The sequence below is a fragment of the Solea senegalensis genome, linkage group LG17 (assembly GCF_019176455.1).
Source record: "Solea senegalensis isolate Sse05_10M linkage group LG17, IFAPA_SoseM_1, whole genome shotgun sequence".
NCBI lineage: Eukaryota > Metazoa > Chordata > Actinopteri > Pleuronectiformes > Soleidae > Solea > Solea senegalensis.
The window spans coordinates 6,322,119-6,349,378 of record NC_058037.1 but is presented as its reverse complement, the minus strand read 5'-3'; the positions used below and the strand labels follow the sequence as shown (position 1 = coordinate 6,349,378).

General features: G+C 39.3%; 2 protein-coding genes and 1 long non-coding RNA gene across 4 annotated transcripts; 2 read left to right on the top strand and 1 right to left on the bottom strand.

Annotated features, from left to right (window-relative positions):
• The first annotated feature begins 507 nt into the window (after nucleotides 1-507).
• On the top strand, nucleotides 508-12,313 carry mmut (methylmalonyl CoA mutase). Of its 2 annotated transcripts, none has more exons than XM_044048380.1 (13): nucleotides 508-612; nucleotides 1,520-1,949; nucleotides 2,117-2,484; nucleotides 2,590-2,747; nucleotides 4,098-4,269; nucleotides 4,362-4,610; nucleotides 4,754-4,865; nucleotides 6,118-6,233; nucleotides 7,481-7,596; nucleotides 8,649-8,780; nucleotides 8,888-9,035; nucleotides 10,151-10,318; nucleotides 11,299-12,313. In XM_044048380.1, exons 2-13 carry the CDS (start codon nucleotides 1,556-1,558, stop codon nucleotides 11,425-11,427), a joined length of 2,262 nt encoding a protein of 753 aa, XP_043904315.1. In that variant the 5' UTR covers nucleotides 508-612; nucleotides 1,520-1,555; the 3' UTR covers nucleotides 11,428-12,313. The 2 variants fall into 2 exon arrangements, with proteins under 2 accessions (XP_043904315.1, XP_043904316.1); XM_044048381.1 differs by lacking the exon at nucleotides 508-612 and adding an exon at nucleotides 910-927.
• A 4,530-nt stretch (nucleotides 12,314-16,843) lies between these two features.
• On the top strand, nucleotides 16,844-19,879 carry LOC122783667. Its single transcript, XR_006362066.1, has 3 exons — nucleotides 16,844-16,908; nucleotides 18,408-18,567; nucleotides 18,640-19,879. It is a non-coding gene; the product is annotated as an uncharacterized LOC122783667 (long non-coding RNA).
• Nucleotides 16,957-24,146, bottom strand: opn8b (opsin 8, group member b). Its single transcript, XM_044048426.1, has 4 exons — nucleotides 23,944-24,146; nucleotides 20,363-20,656; nucleotides 18,447-18,775; nucleotides 16,957-17,815 (listed from the first exon to the last, which is right to left on the bottom strand). Exons 1-4 carry the CDS (start codon nucleotides 24,011-24,013, stop codon nucleotides 17,447-17,449), a joined length of 1,062 nt encoding a protein of 353 aa, XP_043904361.1. The 5' UTR covers nucleotides 24,014-24,146; the 3' UTR covers nucleotides 16,957-17,446.
• Nucleotides 24,147-27,260: the final 3,114 nt, after the last annotated feature.

The window sequence follows — 27,260 nt, the reverse complement described above, 5'->3', positions numbered from 1 at the left end:
ACATTTCAAGTTAAACGTCCCATATTCGCACGAAAAAATGTCCATGTTAAGATAAAAACTACATTTCCCAAGGACTTGGTTGTGTTCAGGACATCTATGACTACTAGCATACTGCAAATTATAACAAACAATAGCATACAGACATATTTACTGTACAGCGTTTGAGAAATTTCAAGTTAAAAGTCCAATATTCGAACTTTTTAATTGGAAAATTGATCAGCACATGAAAAATAAAATACATACAATTAATAAATGATGAACAATGACTAAAAAAAAAATAGATTTACAAAAATATATAGACCTACAAACGTACACAGGATATTTGAACAAACATTGCCATACATACCGAATAGCAAAACACGTTACCATTTACTCCAAAGTAATAAGTTATATCACGTTATCGTGCAAATGTAGTGTAGTGGTGAACATAGGTTATCTCTACAAGAGTCAACAATCTTTGCTGTTGTTGGGTTTACTTCCGGTGTCGCAGGTCGAAGAAAGTTGTTCCTCCGAATGTAACACGCTATTGGCCGACTCTTAATGTCATGAAACTCCATTGGGTGAACGGACATACGCCTATTGTCATCCCAAAAGAACATAACCGACGACAAGGTCAGAAAAATATCCTAAAATGTGTTAGAACAAGCGCCATAAAATACGCGATTGTCATGTTTACAGCCTTTGTTTTGGTTCCTCGCGCTGAAACCTCCAGCACATCAACGGCTGTTGTTAGCTAACAATTGCTTAGCAGCTAGTCAAAACAAAAATGATACACAGATGTTTTCTAACATGAACCTGCAAGTATTATCCCTTTAACCAAGCATTAGTATGGTTTTAATCATAATGTCTTCCGTTGTGTCTTCCTAAAAGCGCGTGTGTTTCCTTGTTTGTTGTCACTGTTTGCTCATCGAGGCACACTGCTAAAAGGTAGCTTTAATTTCCAGTGTCATCTCTGAAGCGTCACTGTGTAAACATGACAAACTTGTATGAGTTATGCCCACCGTTATAGTGAAATCGAATCAGTTATTAGATTAAGTTGTATTTGTAGGTTTCTCCAGTTGTCAAAAGTTACCGCACCGTAATGTCAATAGCGCCACACTCAGTGACGGTTTGACTATTACAAGTCATGACATGTTGTCATGTTGAATAGTTGATTTAAAAGTTTAAACTTCTTTTACTTGCTTAATTTAATTTGTTTTTAAGTGAGCTTTAATTTGGTCATAGTTTTATATTTTTAAATAGTTAACATCTACTGGTTTTCAGGATGTTTTCAATTATTTTCTATTGTCATTTTGTAAAGCACTTTGTAACCTTGTTTTGAAAAGTTCTAAGTATTATTCATAATAATACTTATTATAATACATTTAACCTTCAAAATAAACCGTAGAGAGGGTGTTTATGAGCAGGGAAACAACACTGGAATTTCTCTCTTGTTGGTTGTGCCATTTTCTTCTTTATATGTCCAGGTGCATTATATTACCAATAACAAACAAAACATGTACTTTCATGTCCATCACAGGTGATCCATGTGTGTCTGACTGAGCCAACAGGAAGTATGCTGACAGCACGGAGAGCGTGTGCAGCACTTGCTGCGCGGCGCATGGTTAGAGCTTCTGTCTCAGGCCAGGTGCACCACTGTTTGATTCACAATTCCGCACCAAGGCAGGACCAGTCTGAGCTGCATTCAGAATGGGCCAGTCTGGCTAAGAAACAGCTTAAAGGGAAGAACCCAGAGGACCTGATCTGGCACACGCCAGAGGGTATCAACATCAAGCCTGTATACACTAAAGTAGACTCAGCTGCTGGTGCTGATGAATTGCCAGGAGTGTTTCCATATACTAGAGGACCCTATCCCACTATGTACACATACAGACCATGGACTATCAGGCAGTATGCTGGCTTTAGCACTGTGGAGGAAAGCAACAAGTTCTATAAAGATAACATCAAAGGTAGATTTAATCATTCTCTGCTATTGTCTCTGTAAATATTTCAGTGATGTTATGCTATTCCAGTTGTTGTGGTAATGCAGCTAAAATGGCCTGTATGTTTTATTTGCTGTGTTTAATGTGCACATTGGCCTCATCAGTTTGACTGCTTATCCACTCTTGCCTCTCAGCTGGACAGCAGGGTCTTTCTGTGGCCTTTGACCTCCCAACACACCGTGGTTATGATTCAGATAACCCCCGTGTCCACGGAGATGTTGGCATGGCTGGAGTTGCCATAGATACAGTTGAGGACATGAAGTTGCTTTTTGATGGAATACCACTGGAGAAGATGTCTGTTTCAATGACAATGAATGGGGCAGTTATTCCTGTGTTGGCTATGTTTATTGTGGCTGGAGAGGAGCAGGATGTGCCCAAAGCCAAGCTAACAGGCACAATTCAGAATGACATTTTGAAGGAGTTCATGGTACGCAACACCTATATTTTCCCCCCGGAACCTTCTATGCATGCCATTGCAGACATCTTTGCCTACACCTCCAAGGTATGTACATGATGAGTGTTACCTCTTCATTTGCATTTAATTTAACTGTATTGAAAACTGTAAGTCAAGAAGTGTTTTGATTTACTAACTTGATCACGTTCACAGCACATGCCTAAGTTCAACTCAATATCCATCAGTGGATACCATCTTCAGGAGGCTGGAGCTGATGCCATCCTGGAAGTGGCCTACACCATTGCTGATGGCCTTGAGTACTGCCGCACAGGCCTGAAAGCGGGCTTAAACATCGATGAGTTTGCCCCAAGGTACAATCCCCAACACACACACAGTATATATAGTGTATATATAGAACCTACATAATTAAAGCTATGCCATCTGTGGTGATTTTCACTGCGGAATATTTCATAAACACTACGTATGTTTGAGCATTGCATATTAAGTGGCATTTAACTGGCAAACAAATAACATTGCCTTTATTTGTTGAACCAGCAGATGGGACTTGCAGATTGAACTAGCATAAGGCTTAAGTCAGATGCAAAGTGTGTAACATAGTATAATATCATATAATGTAATATGATTCCTTGCACTACTTGTTATATTACTTTTTGATAAACCCCACAAACATCATCTAGTGTATTTTCCTAATAAAACCAGGGATGTATACTTGAAACAGTAGTAATATGTTTGATTACACTGTAACTTGTGAACAGCAGACATACCATTACTGTTATATGTAACAGTAATATATGTGTAGTAAAATATATGTATATGTGTATGTAAACCTTTTGGTTCCATTTTCTGTGGAGTTGATGTTCTATAAAAAGACTTTTTTTTTGTCAGTAGCATAATTACAGTCTTTCACCTCAACACTGTCCTCAGTCCTTTCCTGTCCATTACATCTTACTTCCATTATGTCTTTTTCACGTACCATTCAGCCCCTGCTCTGACTGCTTTTCAATTTCTTACCTAATAACAGTTACATGCTGCTCTGAGGAATATCTTGAGGGCCAGGTTCGTTCAGCTTGACCTCTTTCCTGAGCCTCACAGACCGAGACGGTCTCAATCAATTTAAACATGTCACTCATCCATGTGAAATGGACGTTTTCCACCCTAAGCTGCTATCTCTACAGCCAATTGTAATGACATTTGTTCGATTTAATAATGATGCTTGCCTTTGGGTTTGCAGAAAGACTGTAATGATGTCACAGTGTCATACTGTTGGACTTTCAGTGTATTGGCCTTGTGTGAACGTCGGAAGTTTTCTTATTCAAATAAAAAGAAAAGAAAACTTTACTGTACAGCTGAAATTAAACAAAAAGGTTTTTGTCCGATTGATGACCATATTGCTTCTGTTGTATTCCACTGGTAGCATTCCATTGTCTTTTAATAAAGTATGAGCAACTATTCATAATGATGGATGTCACTGACTTGTTGTTAGGGTACTGACATTGATCATCTATAACATGATGTTAAGCCAAAAGCTACTCTTCCTTATAGGTCCTTCCTGACTGTCCTTAAAGTGTCTGGTATTTCTACAAAAGAGCCATGGAAAAAGAAAATACTAATTTCTATTTTTGTTCACAATTCACATCAGTTGCAATGAATCAGTCCATTACAATAACGTTGTTTTTGTCTTCTTGGACTTGTGTTAACAGGCTATCATTCTTCTGGGGTATTGGGATGAATTTCTACATGGAAATCGCGAAGCTGAGGGCAGCCAGGAGGCTATGGGCCACGCTCATTCAAGACAACTTCCAGCCCAAGAATGCAAAGTCTCTTCTCCTCCGCACACACTGCCAGACCTCAGGCTGGTCTCTCACTGAACAAGTAAATACATACGTCATTAAAAGGACATCGAGAAAATGTCTGAATCAAATTTAAAACTTTATTTGACAACTTTCCACTATGGCTCCTCTTAGGATCCATACAACAATGTGATCCGGACTGTGATTGAGGGCATGGCAGCTGTGTTTGGCGGCACACAATCACTCCACACCAACTCCTTCGATGAAGCCCTGGGATTGCCCACAGTGAAGAGCGCTCGCATTGCTAGGAACACCCAGATCATCATCCAGGAGGAGTCAGGCATTCCCAAAGTCGCTGATCCCTGGGGCGGCTCACACATGATGGAGTCTCTCACAGACGATGTCTACAATACAGCCCTGAAGGTTGGCCATGTGGTTTAAAAAGACAAGTGCTAGTTTATCTCTTGTAATCCTCTCTTAGAATATATATGCAGTATTGTTTAATTCAGAATCACGTTGTCTTGTCAAGTTAATCAGTCATCATAGATGTGTTGTCCTTTGTGTAGTTCATTAAAGACATTGAAGATATGGGAGGCATGGCCAAGGCTGTGGCAGAGGGTATTCCAAAACTTCGGATTGAGGAATGTGCAGCACGCAGACAGGCCCGCATTGACTCAGGTACTGTATGAATACAAACCCTTAAAACCTCTTACTCTTTCATCCTGTCTGCACACTAGTCTGTGTACCTATCACTTGGGCTCTGTTGCACGTGTTTGCGTCCCAGCTAAGGCCTTAAATTATATTCCTGCTTTGAGAACTCAACAGACAACATTTGAGATTGTTACAGTCTCTATTTGGCTAAATTGGTGTAACATGGCTCTGAATTTTCCACGCTTCTTTGGATGGGTTGTTTCCTACCTTTTAAAACCCTTTGGTATCAACACAATACTAAATGATCTGATCAGCTAAACTTTAAAACTGTGGCCATTGAGCTTTGCTATAAATGATTTTGTTTTTAAAGGAGCAATTAACAAAACTTGAATCCAGTTGACCATGTGTATTTATGTGTTGTGTGATGCACTGTATTTACAGTCTGTCATGGAGTTTTTCTAAGGATCTGCAGTGTGTCTGTGAAAATTACTTTTATCTTTGACCCATATTACCAGAAATGATTGAGATTTAGCCGAGCAGAACCTTCATGAACTGGGGATCTTCTCTCTTTAATCCCCCTGACACCTTCTTTCATTGTTATTCATTGGGTTTCTGATTGATTCTGACAGTGACGTCCTCACTGCTGCCATCCCCACTCGAAAATTGGCCTTGTATTCAAGGACTCTTCATGTTCTGGATTTTCTGACCTGAAAATCATTCACGTGTTTCTATGAAAATCCTTCATAAAAAAAAAAAAAGCACAGATTTGCTCATTTAAGTCTACTGTACTGTACGTGTTGAGTAAACACTTGTGTTGATGAATTGTTGAAGCTACACCCAGAGCTTGTCACTAAAATGCAGTAAATTGTTGCCTTCATTTTAATTCACTGTAGAACAAAAGTAAAAGGAAACGACGTTACATTCTACCGCAGAGTTCACACACCTTAGTTAAATCAGTATACTGCTTAAATTCAGCTTTAGATCGTTCTTTTTACATCAGTATGGGCATTTTTGTTCTCAGGAAACTGAGAGCCTAATTAATGGCGTGTTGATAAATAATCTTGTTGTTTATCTGATAACTTTCTGCTATTTTTGCTACCCTTTGTCAGTTACATACCTGAATTTGAGTTCTATTTGTTTTCATTGTTATTATATAAGTTATCTGTATACTGTCGTGTTGAAAAAAAGTTGCTATTAGTAAAGATGCATTCAGAGTTTGTTCTCGCCGTCTTTCTTGCTAAATCATGCACCAGCACACCTTCTGTCCTTTTCTTTTCAGGATCGGAAGTCATTGTTGGTGTGAACAAGTACCGCCTGGAAAAAGAGGAGAGTGTGGAAGTGCTGGCCATAGATAACACTGTTGTACGTGAGAAACAGATTGCAAAACTGAAAAAGGTCAGTGTTTCATTGAGAATGCCCTCAAAGATAAATGTCCGTTGAATTTTTCAAGTTGTTTTTGAAAGGTAACCTCAAATGGAATTAAAGGTAAAACAATGATGGCCATACAATCTGTGCATTGTACATTCTATATGATATTGCAAGCTTCAGTTGTTGACTCATCTACCAAGAATCAGAAAGAATGACAGTTGTTTCTTTTTGTCTGTACATAAAAATTACATGTTTGAAAAATGATGCAAAGTGACTCAGACTATATACAACCTGACAACCTGAACCTGCTTTGTCTGAATCAGTGGCAGATTAAGATATGGGTGATATCTTTAGTTTTCAATGGAACATCACAGAACAAACATGGTATACAGGTTGTACACTATATATATACAGGTTGCAGCATATGTATATATACAGATATATTCAGACACCTGGTTTTAATATCAGTTTAGTGAGTGTGCAGGTGTGGGTCAATGCTGACATGGTCTCTAACCCAGTGTGACATACACGTTAGATCTGCCACTTCATTTAAGTTGAGTATGTTGGGCATTTGCTGAAAGGTCAGTTTGTATGAAAATGTCATTACCTTCGAAGGGCATCTGACACAACAGGTACAATGAAATGCCGCATGACTTCCAGTATTATATAATACTCCAGTATTAAGTCTAATGTGTATGTTTGAAGCAAATGATGTGTCATTGACCTTTGTATAAATGCGCAAGTTGCCAAGTTGCTTTTGTTTGTGTGACACTGACGAGGAGGCAGGAGATGAAGTGCCGAAGCTGTAGGATATTACTGCAATATGCCTGGATAAGGAAATAAATTAATTCTGTGAAGGTATCAAAGTCTTCCAGGGTCTAAACACTCCGGGAAGAGTTGAAGCAACAATTTGATATGATTCAAGAGGCTTCAGTTCAGTTGAAAAAATAACTGATACTGCAAAACTGAATGTAGAATTGGACTCATGGCAAGCTGGACATATGCTTCATCATACTGACAGTGTTTAAGAATAGAAACAGTGTTTGATATGTTTGTATAATGTATAATAATGCATGGGACATCAGTTAAAGTCTCATTGTGTCCACTATCTCGGGGGACTATACTGTACACAGTTGTATGGCAGATACACAGAAAGACAGCAGGATGAGTTTGGGTTTAAAATGTAGGCCATTTTTTCCTCAGCTCTAGGTTTTAAGTCGAGGTCTGTGTTTATATTTTCTGTAATAATCATACATTACCCTCCTTTGTTTTAGGTGAGGGAAAATCGTGATTCCGAGACAGCAAAGAAGTGCCTGGCAGCCATTGAGGACTGTGCTCGAACCAGGGAGGGTAACCTTTTAGCGCTGGCTGTGGAGGCAGCTCGAGCAAGGTCAGACTGCACACTGTCACTCAGCTTTTTTTTTTTTATCCTGTTTTTATTTGACCCTTCATCAAGATGAGGAAATGATGAGGGACATCAGATGACTTGTGACATCAATTGCAGATGGGACATACTGTTCCCATTCATAGTATTCTGTAATCACATGCCTCTTATTCTGTCACACAGACAAATCAAACAGTAACATGATCAATAATGGTATTTCCTCTTTCTTTATATCTAGCAGTGTGGTCGATATGTCTTTACTCAAGTTGTCATGTAGCAGCTCATTAAACTAGATAAAGCACTCGTACAGTGCGAAACCTCTGTTAATGATGTTCATTTTTCCATGGTGTCAATACATGTGTTTACAGTTGTTTTCAAATTAAAAAAATACGAATCCAGATTAGTTTCCAGATCACCACTCAAGTCCTTAATCTACATTTTACTTTTTTAGGTCAACAGTGGTCGTCGCACCTCATTCATTTTTCATATATATGCCTGATTTTTTCCATTGATGTGTACAAATATGAATTATAGTGGTAATATGTGAAAAAATTAAACATCATTTTGCTACATATTTTTACATTTCTGTCTGCCACTTTGGGTCCTTCTCACTAATACAGTAACTGAGCTGATTGGCGTAACATAAGAGCATGTAGGGTAGTTTCTCTGGCTGCTCTTCTCTTTACCTGTAGTGATGTTGTAATGATTGAAGTGTACTGTACTGATTTGTGAAGAGCACATATGCATGAAACAACATGTGGGTTCTCAGCAAGTGGGCAGAGAGCCCAGCGAGTGGAAGGCATTGGCACAGTATGAACACAATCACTAGCATTGCAACCCTCATAATAATCGAATTCATGCTATTTTGAGACTATTAGAACCTAAATCCTATCAGTACAGCCTGTTATTTATAAGTTGCACTGATTAGTTAATTGATTAATTATTGAACGTAGTAGTCTCAAAACAAAATGTGCGCACAAATGAATGAATGAATGAATGAATGAATGCATGTATTGTGAAAACATATTAAGGAAAACAGTGTCTGCTTCTTTCTTCAGATGCTCTGTTGGTGAAATTACCGATGCCATGAAGAAAGTGTTTGGCGAACACAAAGCCAGCACCAGGATGGTGAGCGGAGCTTACCGCAGTGAGTTTGGGGAGCATGAAGAGATTTCCCTCGCCCACAACAGGTAAGACAATAAAAATAATCTCAATCTGGACGATCGCAGTGGACAGACTGATCGCTTTTGTTTCAGATATACATAAAATATTCAATTTTTTCCCTTTTATATCTTAGAGTTTCAGATTTTAAGACGCACGAGGGCAGGAATCCTCGACTGCTGGTGGCTAAGATGGGACAGGATGGACACGACAGAGGAGCCAAAGTTATCGCCACAGGATTTGCTGACCTGGGCTTTGATGTGGACATTGGCCCACTGTTTCAGGTCAGTGTCACACATTATTATAGTGGTGCTAAACATCTGCTGCCTAAATGGAGAAAACACACATGTTGACAGTTAATTTTGGTTTATTTTTTAGATATGTATAAATGGTATGTATACTTCCATGATGCAAAGATAACACACATAAAATCTGTTTGCGGTTCGGACATTCTGATTAGGGTTTTTGGCCCTACTGAGACCTGATCTGAAACTGAATAAACTGAAGATTAGAGAGAATGAAGAGTAGACTCCTCTGGCATCTGTCTGTTCTGCTGCTACAGAAGGGAGAGAGTACAAACACTGAGGAGTGTCGAGTTATAGCGACTTTACCCCACTTAAGATTGGGAAGAGAATTTAGGAGCTTACACTTTACCAATATGAGTATAATATCATATTCTGGTGCTGGATATTATGAGACTGCATAAATTAAATGTCATGGGTTAGGGTCCCATTGACTTCCTGACATGATGTTATAAAGAATGCATGTGTCTATTGTGCCATAAATTATAATGAGTAGATTAATGAGTGTATACATCACTTCCCCATTTCTCACTCAAGGGTATAATTTGTTAACCACTTGTCAACACAAGGCTCAGTGTTGAGCACTGACTCTAGCAGTGATTCATTGAAGAATCAATACAGTACCAAAAATAGCCTTGGTATAAAAGGGCTTTGAGACAAGTGTTTAATACTGAATTATGTTAAGATGAGACAGAGATACTGATTTTAAGAAAATTAATATGGCAACACAGAACATCACTTTTAATTGCTGTTAGGATTATAGATAGACCAATTAATCGACCGATATTTGCCATTTTATAAAAAATGGCATTGGCCGATTATTATTTTTTAATTGGCCAATTATTACAAATAACTCGTCTTTGTTCTCAGAAACTTGACAGATGTCGCTAAGTCACAAAAACGTAATTTATTCATTCAATGTTTTTTGTTTCATGTATATAATATTTCACTTCAATTCAACTGGTTGACTGAAGTAAATTGTTTGTATTTGTTGAGAGTGAAACTGTACTATATGAAACTAAAACATGTGTGTGATGATATGTCGTCATCTTGAAGTTTTTTTTTTTCCCCCCCATGTATTGATTTGTGATGGACAGACTCCCGCTGAGGTGGCCCAGCAGGCGGTCGATGCAGACGTTCACTGTGTTGGCGTCAGTACTCTGGCTGCGGGACACAAGACTCTGGTTCCGGAGCTCATCAAGGAACTACGGAAGCTCAACAGGCCAGACATCCTTGTCATCTGTGGAGGTGTCATTCCACCACAGGTAAACCTCTGAGTTTAATTATCATTCTAATGATAATTAATGTGACTTAGCTTCATTGTATGGGTACAAAGCAATGGTACAAACTTGACTTTTTTTGGGTGTTGTGTTGCGTGACTCAGTTTGTTTACCTCGCCATGGTAGCAGGAAAACATGCCAGTGCTGTCAGAGCTCACTTTAAACCCACAGAGATCGAGTGATATATCACAGAACCTGAAAAAAAGGAACTGACCTTTTAAAATGCCCCTGGTGCTTTTCACAAGTATGAAAACAGCCAGAATGGAAACTAATTCAGACCTGTTGTCCCAGACTATTTTGGCTTTGCGGGGCACAACAGCTATCCGCCCTCTTGACAAGGACAGTTACAATCATACATGCATAATGTTTTTTATTATTAAGGTCGACGGCATCAAAGACTTTATTCTCTTGATCCCTTGATACATTGCGTGTGCGTGATAATTTCAGTTAACCACATACTTGCATGTTAGTCATATTGCCACCATAGCACGTGGACCTATTTCTTGTACTATACACTATACAGTGCTTGACCTTGAATTACTGTATGTTCTCATCTTTATATTGTTACTCACTGGAGAAGCAGTGACTATTCAAGCAGCATAGTGTTGAATAAGAAATCAGAAACAGAAATCAATTCTCCTTTAGCCTAGCCTCCAGCATGGCCACTAGCCACCGTAGAGACACAATAACACATACTTATCATGGCGTGATAAGCACACAGATAACTATAAATCATCCTCTTGCTGTGCTTGTGGACACATAATTATCATTATCACACTCTGGATTGCTCAGGCTCACAGTATGTCAATCATAGTTTCTCTGCACACAACTTGATAAACAGCATAATCCCATCGGCCCTTTCCTCTCATAATAAAAGCTGAATTCTTCTTAAGCTGGAATTGTTCTTAAACTGTGTTCCGTGTGTGTGTGTGTGTGTGCGTGCGTGTGCGTGCGTACATTCGCAGGACTACGAGTTCTTGTACCAGAGCGGTGTGTGTGCCATCTTTGGCCCAGGAACCAGGATCCCACAAGCTGCAGTGGAGGTTATTAACAGCATTGAGAAGAGTCTGGAAAACATACGCCAGGCCATGTGAACTCATAAACACAAGCACAAAAGAAACAAAGTATAAAACAAACAACAAAAGCCGTCAATTTCGACAAAGATCTTCAAATCCCCACTGTGTGTTCACAGCATGAAGAGGGATGGAAATCCATAAAACCTGGTGCAATGTCATGCTTGTATTAACATCAAATTCTCCCCGTCTGTGTCTGAATTCCGGGTAATTACTAATGGGATCATCTGCTTTGACCTCACAAGGAAAAAAAGTCAAGTCAGATCACAAACATTGTTCAGTGTTCTTTCATTCAGGAAATTGCACAGAATCTGTCACGCAGAACATCTTCATAACCCATTAAATAGTTTTTTTCCTATCTGTGATGCAGGCTTATGTATAACGTGCATGGTTTGTCAACAGTCCTGAAATACCTTTTTTATATAAATTGGAGCCTGGACTTGCAGTGAAAACAATAGTCGTTAGTTGTATCTTCTTAACGATTTATGACTCAAAGGTCGACTGTTAGACACATGTATCGAATACACCATCAATTTTAAATTTTAATACATTAATCATGTGAGACGAGCGACACAGAGCATTTCTCTTCATCTAGTGTAAAACAAAGGAGGACACTGTAAACATTGGAATGTAATATTGTATAATGTATGTAATCCACAGTTGTCATGAAGGGTTTGATAAATGTGAGAAACACCGAAAACACCTCCTTGCAACCATTATTGTCTTTTAAGTTACTGTGTCGTCATGGAAGTGCATCGTGCTTCATTTAATAACCAGGTTTTCTGTCAAGGGAGAAAATAATGCAATCACAGTTTATTAAAAGAATAGGTGAAAATTGTATTTTTCTATGTGTGAATTTTGAATCTGATCCCTTTGTTCAAAATAATAAAGTATGTGAGCTTTCAAATGTGAATAACACTTTTCTTTTATATGTAATCCCTTTTTGGAAATGAGCGGATAAATTCACTTCTTATTTAAAGCCATGTGGAGTTAGAGCTCAACACTCCCCACTTGTAAGAGAGAGATCATGACCACACAGTATGATTATTTCTCAATCACTTTAATGGAACACATCCAGAAAACATAGGAAATGTACGCCGTAATAAGATAACGGTTGCACTTGAACAACACCAGGACCCTGCATGGTTATCGCTAACACACGTGTTTGTCCTAATATTTCATATCAAAAAACATCTGCTGAGAACACCAGGTTTATGCTTGAGAATCACATTTTTAAGTTTGCTAATATATGAGACCAACTTTGAATCATATCATTCAAATCCAAAAGCTAGTGGTGTCCTTCGACTATTGCACAGTGTCTTCTTCTTTTAATTTCCGACGGGTTGTTCACTGAGAGGTGCAATATGCTGCCCTCCACAGGAAATTACAGTTTCTGTCGCTTTATATTCTTACATATACTGTAGATCCGTTCCATGAAGAAATGCTAAAGAGAGGATTCTTTTCATTTGAATGGGAAACTATGAAAGGTCTGGGTCAGCCAATTCAACCGTTTCCGTCCTTTTAATCTGATTTGAGTTTAATTTCATTTCATGCCCCCCGATCACGTTGTTGTGACATTTCTTGTAGAGCCATCATGAGGCCGACAGTTGTTTACTGAGAAAGATTGGAACAGCTGTTGAGTGGATTGCCACTAAGTATGGGACACATAACTCACACCATCATGTTCACAGCCTCTTAGAGCCTCAACCATTCTCCTTTTCAGCTGCTTCATGTGTGTCCAAACTATTCAGTATTATCATTTACATATTACACTGAAATAATAATATTACTGTTGGAACTTAGGTAAGAATACGTCCAAGTTGTTGTACTCGGCCTTTCGCAGAATTTGCCTAGAGCGACGTCAACTGTTTTTGACTGTATTTTTTTTTAAAAACACACCATTTTTATTATCTATGAGGCACATTTCATTTTCACGTGAGCAGGACTGCAGCTTATTTCATCTTACCCTCAAAAGGATGTTGTGCTTCAGCCATATTTGTGGAATTAACTCTTTACATTCTAACCCCAGTATGCAGGATTTTCCTGTATGCAAATGCTGACGTGGACATGAAAGACATTTTTTGTTGGATTAGTGCCATTTTTGTCCCCCCTCAGTCCTGGCTAGAGTTGATACTGAGATCAAATGGGGAAGAGGACTTAAATGTCAGAATTGCAGTCATATGAATTCTCTGAAGGTGGAGTTTCAGTCATTTCACACAGAAAGTGTGTTTGTATTCATTCATCCCCATTGAAATGATCACATATATACCCTTGTTTTAAAGATGTATGTTATCATGAACAAATCAAAGTCAGAGTCAAACAAAAGTCTAAGGATTGTTTCTCCGTGCTACACTCTCCTCACCCAGAATCCACTCACTCGTTTGTTCTGGTGTCGTTGACTGTATCTTGCAGTGACTCATTAGCAGCCTGCGTTTGATTAGTTTCCACGGTGGTGAGAATTTCTCGACATGCTATATGGAAGGAACACAGGATCCCCTGTCCCTGATGACCCACTAGTGTCGCAGTGCATTGAAAGTGAGCAGACACAGTGTGGTAATGAGGACGGTGATATGGCTGAAAGCTCCAGAACAAGCCTGTTAGTGAACCTGGAGTTGTGACGAATTTGTCAACTGCCGTTTTTAAATTCACACCAGGACGAGTTGAGCTCGACTTGACTGATAGTTAAAGAGGAGACCATGTGTCATTCTTTCATTTAGCAGCTAGAGACATTTTTATTCTTTTGGCTTTTACCTTTCTGAATATCGGATTTACATTCTTGTACAGTACAGTTTTTTTTGTTTTACACGTTGCCTTTTGTCTTTGCTACTTTTACTCCATTATTTATACCTTTATTGTTATTAGCGTTTCATCCGTGTACTCCATTTTATATTGAGTTGCTTCTTATTTATGTATTCACCTGTGAAAAGGGTGCTATATAATTCATGTTCAACAGTATTATCTTGTGGATTTGGATGGCGCACTCGAGCTTGAGTGTAATGGCGAGGCATTAAAGACTGTTTTTCTTTCTGGTCCGATGCTTTAAATCAACAACGACGACAACAACAACAACAACAACATCAGGCTTAACCCTTAGAGTTTAATGATTAATAATATGAAGCCGACATACAAAAAGTGCAAACATCTCTCATATTCCTATGACACACAATTAGATTTATCTACATGTTTTTGTCACGTTCAAACAGGCCATTAGACATGATGGACAATATTTGTTGTTTTTGTAAACGTTTATGGTTGGCAGATCTATGAAACACAAATCTATTTTCAGATGACACATAACACACACAGCAATTTGATTTTTGGCACAAAAAAATTTGCCATATGATGGAAAAAAAGGGAAAGAAAAAAGCATCACAAATGTGAGATTTAGCTGCACACAGTAACTCTTCCTATCGATATCTCTTTGAACAACCTTTGTATGGTTTGTATGGTGCTGAAGTCTGCGTGGCTGCCTCTTTCACATCATGCTGAATAATTAAGAAGACTTACAGTTCTCATTAAATGACACAACCAAACACTTTAGTTTAGTGTAGGTTTTTACGCGAGCGTGCCAACTCTGTCTGTGCTGCATGGTTAAAGGGATTTCATCACCTCGATAAACTCCATTTAGTTATTTTACTTAGATTAGTGTGTCGGGGGGGAAAGTTGCACTTGCACATGCAACACGCAATCAGCACATAATGTTCTGTGCATAGATTCTGTGCCTACGTAAGAGGAAATGACTTTCCTCACCAGCAGGTGTCAGTAGTCTGTGTTCATCCCTAAACACAGGAAACCAGAAGAGTATTCGGTGGTGGCACATAATATAAACTACAGTGTTTATTAATATTGTCACTCACTCATAAATAAATAAAAGTAGACACAGTATTTCCCTTTGCAGCTAATCTGGCAGTAAGAATATATGTATTAGCCACTAGGGGGCGACTTTAGGACGAAAATATTACCCCAAAGTCATAGTATCCCAAATATTATATTATCCTGAGGGTTTAAGACTAATCACATGTTTACTACACTAGTTTCTTTTTTTTGTTGTTGTTTTTTTTTTTAAATAAAAAAATAAAGCACATACACGTACATTATGAGACAGTTTAATCGTCAAATCGCACATTTCTCGGGCGTCAGAACTAGTTTGGATTCTTATTATATAATTTATATCTTATATCACGCCTGGATTACTGCAACAGTCTTTGCACCTTAAAAAAAAAAAAATCCTAAAATTTAGACACATCCTCCACAGCTCTGATTATCTGTGGTGTACCACAAGGTTCCTGCGATCACGAGCGGCGAGACACATGACAACCCCTTCCGCCGTATTTCAGTTGAGTGACTGTGTCAGACAGAGTCTGGAGGAAGTACTCAACGGTTCTGTGAACAGATCTTTTTAATTAACTGATTCTAATGGTTCAGTTACACTGGAAACAACTGCTTTACCAGTCACTTGTTGATTTGTGCAGATTCCTGCAGCCGTGCTGTGATGACTCCACCCACGTTGGGGAGATAAATGGTCTGTATTTATATAGCGCTTTTCTAGTCTTGATGACACTTTTGCCATTCACCTATTCACGCACGCTTTCCCGCTACATCTTGGTCATCTTGTCGTCACTACACTGTCCCCAACTAGTGCTGACTGGTGCAGACTCTGACTAACTGTGAATCGTGGGTAAAAAACTCTCAGCTTAAAAGAGACATACTTTTGTTACAGGGACTGGAATGACCTGCCTGAGGACATAGAGTGGAATTAATGACTTCTTTCAAATCACTTCTCAAAGCTCTCTATATAGACTGACCTTGTCTTTTTCTGTTTCTTCTGTGGTTTTCTTCTCTTTTTGTTGTTGTTTCTATCTCCCTTTACTTCGTCTTGCAGTGTGTGGGCATGGTAGCTGACAAGGCGCACCGGATACCTATTACTCATCAGCCTCCATTGTCCATTAGATTGGTGCGTCTCCGCTTTATTGTTGATTGTTCTATTTATTTAAAAACTTTATTATCATTAATATAGTCCCTTTATACCTATGTGTTACTGAAATGTGTTTGTTTTCGGTTATCTTGTTTGGCTTTATCTGTCAAAGCACTTTGTGAACTCTGTTTCCAGTATGTTTTAGAATTAATTTTAAGGTTCATTTAATAAAGCACTTATTATTAAGCACTTAATGGTTCTGGCTCCACAGTATATAATCAATCTTTACTCCCAGTATAATCTTGTTTATTCCCTGAGAACGGTTCCATATTCTCGGCTGAAAAGTCGGGGCGAGTCAGTAACTTCATTTAAATCAGACCTTGAAGAACTACTTTTATTGGTCTGCATTCCCAGATTGAACCTAAATCTAGGTCAGTGTTTGCCCTGCATGCCCTGCTCCAACACACATGATTCAAATGAGTCAGCTCGTTATCAAGCTCTGCAGAAGCCTGATAACGAGCGGTTTATCTGAATCAGGTGTGTTGGAGCACATGCAGGCCAGTGTGAGGAGGGAAACACTGCTCCAGGTTGTATTCATGTTTTTGTGTGCTTCTTTTCCTTTTTATTTTATTACAGTGTTTTTATTTTATGTGTGTGTGTTTTGAGAAGCACTTTGTTAGTTTTAGAAGTGCTCTGTGAATAAAGATTATCATAACTGCAGGAGCCGAGCAGCCAATCACAGTGATTGCTCTCACGGCGACGCTGATTTGACCGTTCAGCCATTGCAAAGTCTCTCGACAACAGACAGTAATGTCGCTCACTTCGCCCCGACTCGGATATAAGAAAGACTAACCGCCGGGGGTGGGGCGTCCCAAGCTTATAGTGAAGTTGACTTGACTCTCATACAGCATTTAAAATATTGTGTAAACAGGCCCACACAACTCATTCATCCTGGACACACACACACACACACAGACTAGACTAGACTTAACCAGCACGTAACATTCGTCAGGATAACACACACCAGCTGCATGTGCGACTTTTCTTTCTATCCTGATAAACTTTGTGAAATCACTGTATTATGAGACGCTTATCAGCCTCCATAGTTCCCAGCCCAAAAGTGTTTCAACGTAAAGTCATAATGTTTGACGATGTGATTGTCGGCAAATTAGGCGGTAGTGCCACTCCAGGCCTGCTGCACACAGCATTATTATCCACATTATCCCCAAAACTGTTGTTGTTGATGGCGTCGGGAACGTTGCACAACATTAATCCTTGGCACATCGCCAGCAGCTGCTTCACCTCTCTTTTGAATTTCATGCTGAAGATGTAGTATATCAGGGGGTTGTACACGGTGGAGCTTTTGGCAAACATGCACGGCAGAAGGCTGACCTGGGGAGGGATGGTGTTACTGTCGTGGAAGATGGACCACAGGCTCACCATGCCGTAGGGTGACCAGCAACCTATGAAGCCGACACTGACCAGAATGGCAATCTGCAATAGGACATGAGCACAGAGTCAGTAAAGACAGAGCAACCCTGCGACAAGATGAGAAACACAAAAGTTGTATTATGGTTTGGGCTTCACAGTAGTTTGGGAACGACTTCATCTTTTGGCACAGTTTGTTTAGAGGAAAGAATCACAGACACAGACATGGAGGAAATCATCTCTGCTCGCGGTCGACTGCAAGGCTACTGCTGCTTACATCTGCATGCTGTTCAAAGAGGTTTTGTTGTTTCTCGAGAAACCATTAGATTGAAAATTCAATTTTTGGATGCAGAAGGAGTGGAACTACGGCGAGGACGTCGCCTCTGAAGTCGTCGGTACAATAATAGAGAACCTAGCAGGACTCTAGCAGTAATTTTATTTTTGAGTAACGTCTCTATGTCCAACACAAAGGGTAAGAAGTCCTGCAATATACTGTGCTCCCACAGCAGCAGCAACAGATATTTATTTATATTTATATTTATATCTATAGATATCCTTTATTTATTATGCACAGTGTTGCAATATTGTATGTTGGAAAATTATATTTTGCGATGTCCATACACCGTGAGTACTTTAAATAACACTACTGTTCTTCTAGAATAGAAGAGCACACTCTTCATCAGCGAGAACCACTTACCACCAGCATCCTCCGTTGTAGCTTCACAACATTTGGGATTGGATTGCTGTTGATCAACGACTTCTTGTAAATGAAGTGGAGCTTGATAGCGATGCCGAGGTAGCAGCAGATGATGACGATGGTAGGCGCAAGGAGGTTTATGCTGAACATGGCGATGACGAAGGAGAAGTCCTCATGTTTCATCTGTCCCCAGGCCAGCGAGCAGGACAGTCCGAAGGGCTCCGGTCCGTACTGACCCCAGCCCAGGATCGGGAACAGAGCCCACATGAGCGCGTACAGCCAGCACCACAGGCACAGCACCTTCACCTGTTTCCAGCTCACGTTTTCCTCTGCACAGATAAAAGGAAAAGTAATTGGTTTTCACCGCTGTTCTTTTAAACATGCTCTGCATCATTCACACAGATAGAGAGTCTTTATTAAAGCACTTCACACCCAAAGTGACATCTACTTTGTCACTGACAGAGAGAATGAATGCAAACCTGCTTATACAATAGAGGGCTTATTATTGCACGGAATAATTGCAAGCATGCAAATACATTTATTAAGCACAGAATATACTTTTGTTTGCTCAAATGAAATTATGTTTTGCTTCTCTTCAAAATATTATTTCTGTGCTTGCAAAATATATTTTTCCGTGCTCAAAGTCTCACATTGTTCCTTCACGAATGTGGCCCAAATAGGACGCCATATCAAACTGACTTACATAAAAGTGATGAGACGTTAGAGATGAAGATGAGTAACAAACACCATATCTTGAAGGTTCTGTGAGAAGAGATAACTGGCAGAACTTGAATCGCATACTCGTTTGTTTGTATAATTACTTTAAGCTTCCATAGCCCTTAGAATATATATATATAGATTGTAGATCACTCTGCTTGTTTTACCTTATTCTTCTTATGTCCATATGGACACCCAGAGGGTCTTTCACACTTTAATTTGAAGTTCTTACATGTTAATCACATCTTATGTACATAAAGTATTGTGCACAATGTAAGCCAAGTCAGGGATTAACATGCAAACAGCCCATCTGATGGGATTTTGTACGTTTATATGTGCAGGCATTTTATATGCAGATATCCAAGCTGTGCGTAGCCTTTACTGGATGTGCATCTGTGTGTTGCTTTTAATGTTTTCAATGTGCTTCTAGCAATTTGCAAGTGGTTGGACCTATAACTGTTGAACATGGCTAAACCCACTTGTCACTACATATTCTAGGCTGAACCTGTCCGCTTAATTACAGAGATGCCCTTATGTTTTAGTTTTTTGCATTTTCTCCATTCTCCATGCATTCTCCATGTTTCCCCTCTTTAAACATGACTTATTCCAGGTTATAACAATGTAGTGTGTAATTACAATATGTAAAATTGTATGTTTTAATAACCAACAAAGTCTCTTTTCTATAAAGTGGTACGATTTATATCGTAATAAACATACGCATTTGTGTTTTTTAATTACTTTTATATTGTTTTGACGAGGCAGCGTGAGACTTCTGTACTTCACTACACCGCGTCATGTTCCTGTCACGCTGGCAGTGAGAAAGTGTAACTAACCACTGATTTACACAGAATTATATGGAACAGAATGAATCAATTCACCAGATAACAAAACTAAACATTCAGAGATGCAGCTGACTGACAAACGTGGCGTAAATGTGTGTTTAATATATAAAAATGTCTTCGTTGACAGACAAAATCTTAATCCAGGGGCATCTGTTTCTTATTTTTAATGCAACATTGTTGAGGGTTTTATTTCTATTTTTATATCTATAGTTATAAAGTTTGACATCATCATTGTTATTCATCATCATGATTGTGAAAACATAAAAAAACAAAACAAAAAAACATGACAGCGTACATTTCTATCATGATTATGCTTTATGCTTAACTCTGAAAATACGAGACGGTATAATTACTCACTGAGAGACCTCAGATTGAGGGAAACAGCAAAGCGCACGATGGCCAAGACAGTCAGGTTCATGATGCTGGCGATGCCAAAGAAGAATCCTGCCAGGCCATAATAAATACAAGTAGCCTCTCCACCGAGCCAGTGGTGGTTCCAGGCAGATGCCACTGTCAGCGGGTACATGCTAATAGCTGCTCCCAGGTCTGTCACTGCCAGATTCACACTCAGCAGCTCAGGTGGTTTCATTCTAGACGACCTTTTGAATGCCATGACGAGCACTAGGACGTTTCCCATGATGGAGAACACAGCTGACATGGACATGGGGCAGAAGAACAAAACACACATGGTTTTAGTGAACAGTGATGTTCTCGTGTATAACGTGGAACAGAAAACCACCCATGATTCACTGATAGTTGATAGAAACTGAACTGAAACTGAACCACAGGTACACAGAGAACCAGGTAAAGCTTTTATTTAATGTAAAGCAAAACAAGGTCTTAGGAAATTCCTGGAGACCATGCTTGCCTGTATTTCCATGTCTGTGGTCTAAAGAAGAATCTACAACTTAGCCTGTTAAACGAACAACCTGTTCCACTCGTTCCACCATAAGGTGGAAGCTGAAAAGTTTCTTTTGCAACTTTTTCTTTTACCTGTCACCACAAATTGACTGTGAACATGGTCACTGCCAGTTCAGAGTAACTGAGCTCCATGCTGTGCCACAGATCTGTCAGAGAACTATCAGAGACACATGTACATATGAGAGCCTGAACAAGAGACTTCCTATTCCTTTTAAAGATCACTGCCTTTTGGCTCCAAAAGCCGCTGAGAGTACTGTCAGAATATCTGTTGAGAGCAACGATGGCACTCATTCATGTAGTGTCTAAATGAATAATAACTGGATTGGTATGTAGTCTATAATTATTCTTTCTCCTGTTGGATGGTATTACAAGGAATGTAATCCATTCAAATGAAACAACACAAATTATTATTTTGTTTTACTTCATTTTTTTTTATTTTGTAATAATGTTAATATGAATAATTCCACAAGATTTTTTTTATTTTTGTTTTTGTTGTTTTTTGTTGACATGTGGATATTTTCTTTGCTATTGTAAACTTACGATTATTATTATTATTATTTTGCTTGTTCTAAGCTGCCTTCTAAGCTGTGGCCCTATAATAACCTTATTACCATACAATACAGCATACATATTCATGCAATCATTCGACCACAGTGGCTTAACCACTGCTTGACCATTTGCTTGAATACTGTGCAGACAGATGTGCAGGTAGATTTTTACCCTTTCCCCTTTCTGTTCCGCTCCTGAGACAAATATAGATTTCCATACTGGGCAGTCGATATAGACCCATTAGACCGTAGGAATTTCATCATTTTCCAAATCTTATTTCCTCCATCCTTAGCAATAAACACTCAACATCCGTTTCTTTAAAAGTGTCTGATGTGTTCTGGTATTCAGAGATGGTCTTCTGTAGACATTTCTCTGTTTGTTGTGACAAATGGTTAGATTGAAACTACTGTTGCGTTTCTATCATCTCGAGCAAGTCGAGCAATTCTCCTCCGATCTCTGGCATCAAGGCATTTTCACCCAGGGGAACTGTTGCTCACTGGACGTGTTCTCTTTTTCAGCCTATTCTCTCAAAAAGAGATGATTGTGTGTGACCAGCTGTCAGGACCAGTCTTTGTGGTAGCACCACGCACTTATAGTCACTTAAATCTGCAGCCCGGTCATCTGGACCATGGCTGCAATTAGAGATTGTCCACCAACAAAACCTAACTGTAGGAAAATGCAAGAATTCCGACCCGTTTTTAGGTTTTAAAATCGGCGCCCCTAGTGGTGGTATAAATAACAGCAATCTGGTACCTTGGGTGTGTCGGCAGTTCGTTTAGTGGTTAAAGCATTGTACTTTGGTGTGGTTGACACATGTTTAACTCCCATGTTAGACTTTTACATGCTCATTTTATTTATTTATTTTTTTATGTCATTGTCTGCAACTTACCGCCGAGCCCTGTCGTTTTTTTTAGCCCTAACTCTCACTAACACTTGTGCGTGGTTGAGTTGAAAAATATCAAAAACAACTAAAAATACCCATAGTTCCTTTTCAGTTGGAGGTCAGGTTGCTACAAGTATGCAAGTTTCATGTGATTGGCTCATCAGATATGATGGTAATTAGTGTTTTGTATTGTGAGTTTGTGCTCTGCATGTTTTAAAGTAGTGTTTCACAACCCTGGTCCTTAGGTAACCCTGGCCTGCATGTTTTAGATGTTGCTATGCTCCAACACACCTGATTCAAATGATCAGCTCGTCATCAAGCTCTGCAGAAGCCTGATAACGAGCTGTTCATCTGAATCCGGTGTGTTAAAGTATAAATGCTGCACATTTTTAGTGCCAGTGACTATGACAGGGTGTCGTCAATTAGGTTTCTATTTACACTGAGTTGATCTATTTTATTGGAGCCCGAGCACTCACACAGTGGTGCGAGGACCTATTGAAATTGCTTTGAGTAATATTGTAAAGTTTTGGAATAAAAAGCGTATGTTCTGTTTTCAGAGCGACACTGTTACATCTGTGCAGGGACGACATAATGTGAAAAATCGCCTCTTGACAAACACATTTACAGAATTGTTTATCAATGTGCTGTGTCCCGATTAAACTAAGTCACTGAACAAAGAGAAGAGATTTCTCTCTTTTTATTCATTTTTAGCCCTTCTTTTAATTTATTATTTAATGCTTAAATAACACTCACTAACAACCGCCCCCCCACCCCACCCCCACCACCTCCCCCACAGTGCATCACTGAAAACACCTTGGTGCCATCTTGATATTGGCCTTTCATACATCTTAATGCACAGCAGTTACCTGCTTATCTTTTTTGATATCATCTGTGTTTGACCAAAGCCTCTGTGAAGATTCAAGTTTCACCTATGTGTCCAACAGTGATAAACAGAAATGTACTCAACAGGGCAGGTCAGCTAAGAACTCTCAAGAGCTCATTAATCAAAGAACATAAACATCATCTATCTTCTCCCTGTTCTCTACAACTGCATTATGATCAAGGTGTGCACAGATATTAGCTGCAGTTTGAGGATGGATGCTGCACAGGGTTGATTGCCACTCATGCTACTGGCAGGTCTTAAGAAGAGCAGGGTCTGGTAAAAACACCCATGAAGAGGGATGTGTGAATAATGGATAAAGCAGCAGGACGTGTGCTTCATACAATTCACTGTCAGGCTCAGAACTATAAATGTGGCATCACAGATATCTTAGCAGGTAACAGGAGGGGCTTCTATGGATTTGGTTCAATTTCCGTGCCAATAAGTACACATAACCACCACGTGCCAGGATAGAAGTGATGCTCTCGACAACCAGTCACCTATGCGCAAATTTTTTGGTAAATTTTCAGTATATGCGTAAAAATGAATGATATAGAATGAATTTGTGCAACCCCCCCCCATCTATAACTGACAGAATTCTGGAGAAGAAATTAAGTTAGAAAAAAGCATTTGTGCCATTCACACCTCGAGCAGCGACCAAACATCTTGTTCGCCTCTTTGCTTTACGCGCGGCTTTAAACTTACCCACAACCAGCATGTAAAAACCAAAAAAGATATCCAGCGCTGGCGACAGAGTTGAAGCATAGACATCCATCGTATCTTCCACCGGAGGAGATTTGCGCTCCTGTGATGAGGGAAAGTCACTCTGTCTTGCGTCCAGCTGTCAGATCCATCTGTCCTCCACAAGGCACAATTACGCAAGTGCTCCTCAGGTCGTTCTGTGTGGCTGCAACTTACGTCCGACTGCACTGCGCTCTATTCAGCGCCGTGTGTGTAACAAGTATCACACTGATTAATCGATCAAACAGGGCAAAGAGAGAGATTGGCGACATCATGTTCTTCACTGCGCGGCTTCCCTGGCTTCATTTATTTACCGCAAAATATCCCACACACACACACACACACACGCACTTTCAAACTGTCAGTTCTACAATCCCCTTTCTTCTCGTTTCACTCGATATGTATGATATAAAATCTTAATGCACGACATACAAAGTGCAACTTTTATATAGTTAACTCAGCAAAAACAATGGTTTTGATATATTCTGGTGTCACGACATGCATTAGAATACTTCCATATGCCTATATCTGCAGCGCCTTTGTGGTTAATAATGCCCCAGTATAAGTGCAGTATAAGGATGATCACGGTCCTCATTAATGCATGGATGTTGTCCATAGCACCAGAGGGCAGTGCGACTGGACAGCGTCTCCTTTAAGGTTGTGACGAAGACATTTCTTTTGTTATCCATAAATCACTCAAGTAATTTGTACATGTGCCTCAGGACAAAACGTCTTTTTTTTTTAATCTACTGACTCTTGCATCACGTCCTCTCATATGATTCAGTGATCCGCAGAGACACAACTGTAATATCCACATCACCTACAGGGGATTTGTCTTAAAACTGTATATATGTATAAACATTAAAGGCTGTCATGAATGAAATCAATTCCATTCTACTACAGCTTGTGTCAAGTCTGTTTTTCTGTACATACTGTACATGTATACATCCTATGTATTATTCACTTAATAAGCACATGTTATGCTTATGCCATGTATGTATGGTGTTTTCTTCATCTTATTCCTCAGTGTTATTTAATTCAGGAGAAGAACATGTAATTCATTGATAGAGTATTCTGCTTGTGATCCTGATAACTGTGATGAGTGTCTCTCAGGGAGCAGTAATCAAGTGTCTATTTTGGAGGTTGGTTCAGGGTTAGGGTTAGGTTAGGCAGCGATTGTATTTACTTTTATTTCAAATGGGGCAAATTAGGTCAAAGTGACAGAAACCCCTCACAGGCTGGTGGCTCAGCCTATGGAATTCCAAGGCTCCGCGAGGGTGCCTGTACAGTTTTCAGTGTAAACAAATGCAGTGGTGTTTACATTCAACATTTCTCTTACAAAGCCCATTGTTTTTATCATCTTTCAGGGCATTTTTGTTGTTGTTGTTGTTGTCGGTGTAGCTTTTTTAACTTGTAAATGTACTTTTTGAATGGACTGTTGCAGGGACTTTCAAAATTAGAATATAACATTCTCATTGGGTACCTGTCAGCTTTGATTTCTGCCTTGGTGTAATAAAATACCCAGATCAAGCACTTGCAGCCAAAGTCCGTTCAGGTCATTGCGTTAGTGATGGAACGCTGAATATTCAGGGCAGGGTTGTATAATAAAAATGTTTTCAATTTGTTTTTGTTTTTTTTACAATGTGGGACATAATTTTGAGTTGGATCATCTAAGTGAATCAAACCTCTCTTTTTATTATGTTGTTATGTTCACGTGTGTCTTTAGACTGTTGGCTATATTTTTTCACACTAACTGCATCCAACCTCAGCTGTATGATGTACATTTTGCACTTCAGGCTAATTTCTTGTAGACTGTTGTATTTGTTTCACGGATGGTAGTTGTTCATCTGTCCTAATACATTTTTAAAATGTGATATTTTTTTGGGTTTCTATGACACACGATACTTACTATGACCTTTTTTGCATCTTGTATACTGCAACTAAAACTAAAACTAAAAAAAACTAGCAAGCGCGCTCTAAAAACTTGTTAAAATTAATTAAATAGTAAAATAAAAATTAAAACTAAGATCTATTTTGGGCTCATTGTCTGTATCTGTGATCTTAGGTGGTCGGTGTTTGATTTCTTCTCTCGACACACTGGAGATGAGGAATTCTCTTTTACAGCTTATTACACTTAAATGCAGCACACATACAAGCGATACTCCAATGCTGTGGCACATGTTTTCATGTGATGCCCAGCTCCAATGTTCATCATGTGCAGTTGTCAGCCTTCTCCCTTCAAAGGGACGGCATAGAAATGAGAGGATGATTTTCTAAGCAGCACCAGCTGTGTCATTGAGCTCACCTGTGGCTTCTCTCATGAGCCATCTTCACACCTGCACTCTGACATTCACCTCCACATTGCTGTTTTTTAACATCTTTTTTCAGAGGGTTAGTCACAAAAACTAGTTGCTTAACCCAAGATTTCACTTTATTTTAATAAATTCTGCAAACCACTTCACGGTTTCATGTTGGGACAACTTCAGATGGTGTTTTTTTTGCATCTGTTGAACAGTCTGTCTGTATGTCTTTGCTCAGAAGGCTTGGGGGGTATCTGCTTGGAGGCATGACTGCCTATATGTGAATGTGTGTACGTGTGTGATTTTGATCACAGTCGAACAACATACTGTACACAAACACAGAGCTGGTTTAGCTGCAATCCTGCTCTCCTTCCTTCTCCTTCCTTCTCTGTCGGCCTCACAGCAAGAGTCTGCTCTTCATTCTGTTGTCATCAAAGACACATATGCTGAAAAAAGGAACATCTCAGCCAGGGAGCAAAAGACATGCAGAGACATGCAGTGTAGGAGTAGGTGTTACTGCTAATACTGGGTACTGATGGTTTTTATTGTATTGTTACAGGGTTTGAGGTAATTACCTCACTAATTAATACATGACACAAGACTGCAAGAAATGAGGTACCGTGCACTGTCGTGTTATTGTGATATTTGCTGATAAACATGGTTACAAAAACACATGGAATCTGGCTACATACTTGGCACTTGTGAACAGCCCATGTCACATTTAAAATTGTATTTTGTATCTTTCAGAGAACTGTGTTTGCCTGCTTAACGACAGCAGTTCATTGGCTTATACATGTTTAAAATCCAACCGAGCCTTACACTCTTTTGGAATTACAGAGATAAAGGACGGGGCCCACCCAACATGATAATAGGGACAGTGTTGCCCTGCATAATTGGGTTGGTGTCTGTTTGTACCTGATGATTGACTTGCTTTAAAGACTGATTTTTCTTGTTCTTGATTGATTTCCTCATGTGAGCCTG

Excerpts from the sequence above, each read along its gene's own strand:
- mmut (XM_044048380.1), top strand. The coding sequence starts at position 1,556 with ATGCTGACAGCACGGAGAGCGTGTGCAGCACTTGCTGCGCGGCGCATG. Across the intron at positions 4,866-6,117 it reads ACAGGCCCGCATTGACTCAG|GATCGGAAGTCATTGTTGGT; the intron begins GTACTGTATGAA and ends TTTTCTTTTCAG. Across the intron at positions 10,319-11,298 it reads GAGGTGTCATTCCACCACAG|GACTACGAGTTCTTGTACCA; the intron begins GTAAACCTCTGA and ends GTACATTCGCAG.
- opn8b (XM_044048426.1), bottom strand. The coding sequence starts at position 24,013 with ATGGATGTCTATGCTTCAACTCTGTCGCCAGCGCTGGATATCTTTTTT. Across the intron at positions 20,657-23,943 it reads TTTTTACATGCTGGTTGTGG|CTGTGTTCTCCATCATGGGA; the intron begins GTAAGTTTAAAG and ends TGTCCATGTCAG. Across the intron at positions 18,776-20,362 it reads CCTCAATCTGAGGTCTCTCA|AGGAAAACGTGAGCTGGAAA; the intron begins GTGAGTAATTAT and ends TTATCTGTGCAG.